We start from the raw sequence: 7500 nt of genomic DNA, 5'->3' as shown, positions 1-7500 counted from the left end.
TTTAAGGCATTTGGGACACTTTTCCTCCTTGCTCGTGTGCTTTATCAAACCTTTGCATCTATTCCATTCTCGTTCTTTTCTGCCTCTTTCTTGTTTTGTTTTTTACAATCCCCTCTCTTAATTTCCTCCCTTCCCCTCTTTCTCAGCATAGCAGAGGAAAACTGCTGTTAGTATTACAATGGATGACAAGTAGATCCTGTCCTTGATGACGCAGTGTGCGTATGTATTTGTGTGTGGGGAGTACTTGATGTATGTTTGTGTGTGAGTGACAGAGCAAAGCATAGCAGCTTGGCCCTCTACAAGCCTCTTTGTATGTGTGTGTGTGTGTGTCTTTCTCTCTTTCTCTAAGCAGTCTCTCCATCTCTCTCTCCTCCAGGTGCGAGCCATGCGTCTGTCGTTTGTCGGAGAGCTGGGTTGGGAGCTGCACATTCCCAAAGACTCTTGTCTTCCAGTCTACAGTGCCGTCATGGCCGCCGGCACCAAGCATGGCATCATCAACTCAGGCTACAGGGCCATCGACTCACTCAGCATAGAGAAAGGTAAGTAGTTATTATTAAGAGGTCATAAATAACTCACGTAACAATCAAACAAACAAAAAACAAGCAAAGAAAGCCAGCTCAGGTTGCAGATGAAGGTTAAACAGAAAACAAAACTAACTTAACTAACATTAACTACTACCAGCCACATTAAGTTTGTCTGTTCTATGGGACAGGACACAAAACACTGCACATATACATACCTATCTAGATAGGTAGGGCTGGGCAATAATTCAATTTCAATTATTATTTATTATTATTGTTATTTCAGTGGAATCATATCATCTTGACATTTGGGGATATCATGACACATAATGCTGCTGTCTAAATTGATAATAGAACGCAAATTTTATTTAAAAACTGACAAAATTAAGTTTGAAACATATCGAATGTGTATCAAAAAAAATCCTTATGATTATCATGATACATACATCTACCCACTTCCACTACTACTACTACACACACAATACTTAAGATACTTATGATTATGATAAGGACCATCCATTGACTACATTCATTCCCTGACCCCTAACTCTAGCCTTAACCCTCACAACTACATGCCTAATTTCATCCCTCTTCCTAACCTAAATCTAATCCTAGTTCTGACCTTAACCCTAAATCTGCCACGACAATGTGAGGCTCGACCCAAAATTACCTCACCTCGCAAAAATGTCCTCACTTCTACAGTCCAGACCCAAAGTGGTTCTCACAAGGATAGCAATGCCAGAGCACATACACACACATGTACGTAAGAAGGGCTCCCTTGTGAGGTTTCTTTACAGTGACCTCCTCCAGTGACAGTTATCTCTGTTCTATACTCCCCTAGCTCTATAGGGAATACTACACTCACTGTGCAGCCTTGTGTGTGTGTGTGTGTGTGTGTGTGTGTGTGTGTGTGTGGGTGGGTGGGTGGGTGGGGGTGGCTTTGTTTGAAAAACAACAGTGTCGTGGGTGATTTGTTGGTGATTCAGCAGATGGGTTTGTAGTACACTTTTTGTAATTTTTTCACAGTTTGCCACTAAATCTATAATTAACAAGGTGAAAGCATTTAATATCTCTTACAAACCAGAGCAACAAATAAACATCAAATATTGCTTTCTCTCACCCCATTTCCACTATCACCCTCTCTCTCTCTTCACCACCTCTTTTTTCTCTCTCTCTCTCTCTCTTTTTATCAGGTTACAGACATTGGCACGCTGACCTTCGCCCAGATGACACACCCTTGGAGGCGGGGCTAGCCTTCACTTGCAAGCTCAAGAGTTCAATCCCGTTCCAGGGCCGCGACAGGCTGGAGAAACAGAAGCAGGAGGGGCTAAGGAGACGCATCGTCTGCTTCACCATTGACGAGTCAGTAGAGCTTCTGCAATGGATTTATTTTTAGTCATGGAAATCACAAAGAAATTCAGAAAATGAAAAAAATGTCATGTTGATAATGGGAAATTGGAAGTTTACAGGCTTTTTTGAAGACACCACAAATCAATGTTCCTGTAGAGCCGCCATTTAGACCTCTTAGTAGTAAAGACTTCCCCATATTGATCCACAGCCATTATTTGAATAAATATCTTACGTTCTGCCACTTTACTCATACGCAATTTGATCAATAACTACCCATACATATCTTGGAATATTATCTTTCTCAAAGAGCAAGAACCCTGATATGCTGTTGTATTTATTGCTAACTCTCTACATGAGTTTATTGGATGTACTGTATAACTATAGGATGGTGGAGTGGTTTAATGGAATATCAAAGTTTCATGCCTCAAGTATTTCTCTTGCTGTAGAACATTTTTATATTCAATAGTGAGGCCCAAACGGAATATGTGGAAACATTTCTTTCAGTTTCTGTAGTATTTCTGTTGGAAAACACATGGGAAATCTGTGAATTCAGAATGTTTTACTTTATTTTGATTCTAAGGTCTACTTCTTCCATTTGCTAAAATTACTCTCTGTACATGAAAGGAGATCTTTTAGAAGTGAGCATATTCTGTTTAGCCTGACATTCCTAACTTGTTTTTTGTGTGTATGTGTCTCTCTCTCTCTCTCTCTCTCTCTCTCTCTCTCTCTCTCTCTCTCTCTCTCTCTCCCCCTCTCTCCCTCTCGCTCTCTCTCTCTCTCTCTCTCTCTTTGACCACCAGGAAAGTACCGATGTTCGGTCTGGAGGCCATCTTCCGTAATGGCGTTCCCATTGGTCATCTGCGGCGTTCTGACTATGGCTTCTTCGTCGACAAGACAATTGGATATGGATATATCCGCAACCCTGATGGAGGAGTGGTGAGGGCCTTACACACACACACACACACACACACACACACACACACACACACACACACACACACACCCATGAAGTTCATACTTTGATTAATCTGTAATCAAGACTTCCTTCCCGTCTTCAGCAGTGCAATTATGGTATTGTTTGGCCAACGTTTAGACTTGTTTTGTCGTGGAAGGAGTGTTTTAGAAACTGCTGTTCTCCCATTAAGGCCACAGTTTGCCAATCTTCTTTTGACTGTACTTTTATTAACTGGAGTCGGGCGTACTGTGTTCAGCTGGCTTTGTATCTTGGATGCAGAGGCTGTTCTGTCTAGTAAAGATGTTCAATTTAGCTGCAGTTTGGCACTGGGATCGTTTTTCAGCACTCAGGAGAACAATCTGGCTTCACTAAGCTCTTGTGACATTGTTATGAACAACTGGAAAATATTTTTCAATGGATGTCCTTTTTCAAAGTTAAAGCACTAGCAGTAACGACAATAACGCATAGAGGACCCTATAAATTTAGTCAATATCTGGTTTTAGTTGTTAAAAGTTCAAAACAATTCACACTGTGTATTAGGAGCATACATGTATTAATATTCGAATGAAATACTGTATATGGTGTGACAAGAAACCTTACCACATGGTGTGCAAACAAGATATTCAGATATATTTCACTTTCATACAATCATTTCTCAAAGACCTAAGAATTTTGATTTGTATCAGTTCAAATTATCTCTGTTCAAATTATCTCTAGTTTTTGATAAATGATAAAAAACAAACTTCTTGGTAGCAGACCCCACTCTAGGTCATGATGAATATGCTGTATCTCTATCATCAGTATGTTCTTTTTATTGTTTCCTTTTCAATATATTCTATTTGTTGTAATTTTTTAGTCTATATCCTATTCTATGTTGCTGCAATGCCCAATTTTTCCACTGGAATCATAAAAGTTTAATCTTATCTTTTATTTGCTGGGATACAATGACATGTTAGCACCATATTTCTGTTGGCTATCTGTGTACATTGTGTTTCCATGAATATTCTGTTAATTTATGTATGCAGGGATATGAAGAGATATTATAACTGGTATGTGAAGATGCATGCATCCCTAATAGGACTTAATCTGGGACTGAGCTAACCAGAATAACACATTTAATATCAGTTGCACACACACACACTGATCTAGACAGCTTACAGCTGCTTCTTATACAATATTTAAAGTGCACTCATTTATAAGTAGTAATTATCTTATCCCAAGATCAGGATTCAGTGTTTTGCCCTGCTCCACTTCCCTACTGTTGAAAGATGCTTCGTTGACGTCAGGCACACGCACACACACATAAACAGACACACACTTCAATGCACACACAATTACTTATGCACATACTAGGAGGCTCTTTGTTTCAGCCCAGTAGGTCCCTCCTGACTGTGTGTGTGTGGGAGTGAGTGAGAGAGAGGGCTATGTGTGTTTGAAAGAGAGTATATCTGCGTATGAAAGTGTGAGCCGGTAGGAAGATTAGTCTCTCTGCTCCTGCCATTCTCTTCAGGTTCTCATCATCTTTGTTAGTCTCAGCCTCAGGCCCTAACAGGTCACGCAACACACTGTGCACTGAATAACAAGCTGTATTGGCCGGCATTCAGGTGTTTGAGTGAAAACGACACTCTTTCTTCTTTCCCGATAATAATACAAACACACATAGAATACCAGATGGAACATCAGCCAGAGTGAGAAAGGTGAAGAAACAAGAGAGAGAAGGAAAAGTTGTTTTTTTTGGGTGAAGTAGCATGCTCAAGGGCAAAGCAGTTGTTTTATTTGATAAAACTCTGAAAAACAGAACAATCCTTCCATGATTTGCAAGTATCTGCGACTCTTTGTGTCTGAATTTGCGTTTCCATGTGAGAGTGTTGCATGTATGGGTGTGAGCTTAATGAACACACATCTGTGTGTCGTTGTGTCTGCTTGTGTATTTGTGCATTTGTGTGCACATTTGTGTAATATCCATCCCTGAGCCTTGACCAGCGAAACAAAGCGGATTGTCCCTTGGCTTTGTTGGGCACCTCAGTTTGGAAACACACAAGCACATGCACATACACACAAACACGCACGCACACAAACACACACACACACACTTGCTAGGCTGAGCTTGGCTCTATTGAAGCCAGTGATGTGATTGTAGGGGATGTGCTCTCTAATGCTGAGTGACAGGAGACCAGATCCCTCAGACCTGTGTGTGCGTGTGCGTGTGTGTGTGTGCGTGTGTGTGTGTGTGTGCGTGTGTGCGTGTGTGCGTGTGTGCATGTGTGTGTGTGTGGTGCGTGTGTGTGTGTGTGTAAAACAAGTGGGAGACAGGATAGTGAGGTGTCTCCCTTCCTAAACAGACCTACAGAGCCACAAAGCAGAGGTGCCGACTTTGCTTTCATTTCATCTGTCTTTTGTTCTTTTTCTTTCTTTCTTTCTCTGTCTTTTTGTATTGTCTGGCTTTTATTATACCTGCTTGCATGGCTCCCACCTCCGCTCACAACTTCTCCTTTTTGAACCTACCCCTGCCATTTCACTGCTCTCTGTGTCGAGACAAAGACAGGATGTTTAGATTCATAAATGAAGCAAGGTCGTTGAGCACTGACGGCTTAATCTAGAACAAAAGCATCAACATCATTGGACGGTGTGTTGTGCCCAGGCGCTGCTGATAAAATAATTGGCTGTTTGTTCTCTGTCTCTGACTTTCTACGGTGTAACTAAGCCTTTCTTTCTTTAAGGATGGTATCAGGGCATCATTGTCATTGCTTGTTATGTGTGGCACCTAGACTTTACTGGATAGTTCTGCCACAGCGAGAAGGTTGTGGGTTTGAATCTCCGCCCCGGTCTTTTCTGTGTGGAGTTTGCATGTTCTCCTCGTGTTTGCTTGGGTTTTCTCTCACACAAAGACATGCAGGTCAGGTGAACTGGAAACTCTAAATTGCCCATAGGTGTGAGAGTGTTGTATGACGTATATGATGTGTAGTATGTATAAGGTGTAGTAAACAATGTGTATGACGTAGGATATGATGCATATGATGTAAATATAAATGTAATATGTACAGTATATGTATGATGTAGTATGGTACATGATGATATGTAAAGCCCTTGAGACTTGACTGGGATAAATAAACATGACTACATTGTGATGTCATATAGCTGTTGGTGATTTAAGCTGACATTACATCAGCTATGACACTGAATGTAACGTTCATGGCCTGAATAAGATTACAAGTTGGATAGAGTATATGAGCACAGTGCTACAGCCTTTAGCTTAGCAATAGTAAAAACTAAATGGTAATGAGATAGAGCTGTGCTTGCGTGTGTGTGTGTGTATGTGTGTGTGTGAGGCAGAGCTACAGAACAGTGTGGGAGCTGGAGGGAGAGAAAGAGAGTCAGTCAGGGAAAATTAGCTCTCTGGGTTACGGGGGAGCTGACATTGACTCATGAATGAATGAATTGCTTTCAGCGTTTTAAAACTCCTGCGCCGTTCTGCTCTGTTCCCGATTTCAGATATGAAAGCCATGAAATTGTCCATTCTGCACGACTCTGTCAGTTGAGGACAGTGTTTTTACTAAGTGTGCGGATTAATTGGTCATTTCATTTTTACCCACTGTGTTTTTATCTCCGCTGTCTCTCACTATCTCTTCTCCTCCAATTTCACTTCCCTCCCCTCTCCGCTATTCTCCTTCCTTGCATCTCTTTCTCTCCCTCTCCCATCTGTATCTCTCTCTCTCTCTCTCTCTCTCTCTCTCTCTCTCTCTCTCTCTCTCTCTCTCTCGCTCTCTCTTTCGTTCTCTTTCTATCAGGTGAGCGCTGATTTCATCAAGAGCGGTGACTTCACCCTGGAGAGGATGGGGGTCACCTACCAGGCCAAGGCCCACCTCAAATCCCCTTTCGATCCTGAGAACAAACGTGTCAAAGGCATCTACGCTTGAGAAGGACCACGCACATGTAAAAAAACCAAAAAACAAACGCACCCCGAGTGGTGAGTGAGGCGGAGAGGGTACCGGTTGATTTTTACATGCAGATGCCGTTTGTTTAGCCTCTCCCCCTCTGCCAACCACCGGGGGATCTCAAATCCAGAACATTTTATTCAGATGAAAATGGTCCTGTGATTTGATATGGAACCTACTCTCATTTTAAAATTCAGTTTAGCCTTTGAAGTATGATCTAAAATCTGTATTGAAGTATCACAACATAGTACTGTAGGTGCTGATTTGAGTCTGGATTGAATGTTCTGTTATATCAGCCTTAACTGGCTCCACTATGGGTGAGTCATGTCCACAGCTCCATGTTTACAAACCCACTGTGGGATTGGGAGTAGTAGTGTTAACATGTGAATAGTATTTCTGGGGAGATATTTTTCAGGAAATGTTTTTTCAAGTCCATCCACACACCAAGCCTGTCTTTTTGCCTCTGATAATCAAAGGAGAGAGTTTGCTAGCTAACGCCTGGTTACCATGTTGACATAGCAACCAATGAAGCACCGCTACCTGTGCTTTATGGGAATTATCAGAACAGTTGTAACGTGTCTTTGACCAATCAGATTGCTCAGATGAAACTACCTGTTGTTAGGTAAGTTTATATTTTTTATACACTAGAAATCATCTATAGTAGGTTATAACAACATGGTAAATATTTGAATGAAATTGTCTTACCCTGCTTTTCAAAAACACTTAGCTTCCTTCTAAC

The 7500-nt window shown here is 41.4% G+C and overlaps 1 protein-coding gene across 1 annotated transcript in view; it reads left to right on the top strand.

The window, feature by feature from the left end:
* The window catches only part of sardh (sarcosine dehydrogenase), a 52701-nt gene that overhangs the window by 44344 nt on the left and 857 nt on the right, over positions 1-7500 (top strand). Inside the window, exons 19-22 of the mRNA XM_071533175.1 lie at positions 377-539; positions 1715-1883; positions 2672-2807; positions 6615-7500. The exon at positions 6615-7500 is cut by the window's right edge and continues 857 nt beyond it. Coding sequence (XP_071389276.1) covers positions 377-539; positions 1715-1883; positions 2672-2807; positions 6615-6743 — 597 coding nt within the window. The 3' untranslated portion in view covers positions 6744-7500. The remainder of the gene's footprint in view (positions 1-376; positions 540-1714; positions 1884-2671; positions 2808-6614) is intronic.

This window comes from Centroberyx affinis, unplaced genomic scaffold (genome assembly GCF_046629955.1).
Source record: "Centroberyx affinis isolate AG114_WGS23_722 - 3 ecotype Tasmania unplaced genomic scaffold, CSIRO-AGI_Caff_v1 ptg002334l_1, whole genome shotgun sequence".
In the NCBI taxonomy this organism is placed as follows: Eukaryota; Metazoa; Chordata; class Actinopteri; order Beryciformes; family Berycidae; genus Centroberyx; species Centroberyx affinis.
Note: the sequence above shows the minus strand (reverse complement) of the source record. Positions and strands in the feature narration are given on the sequence as shown.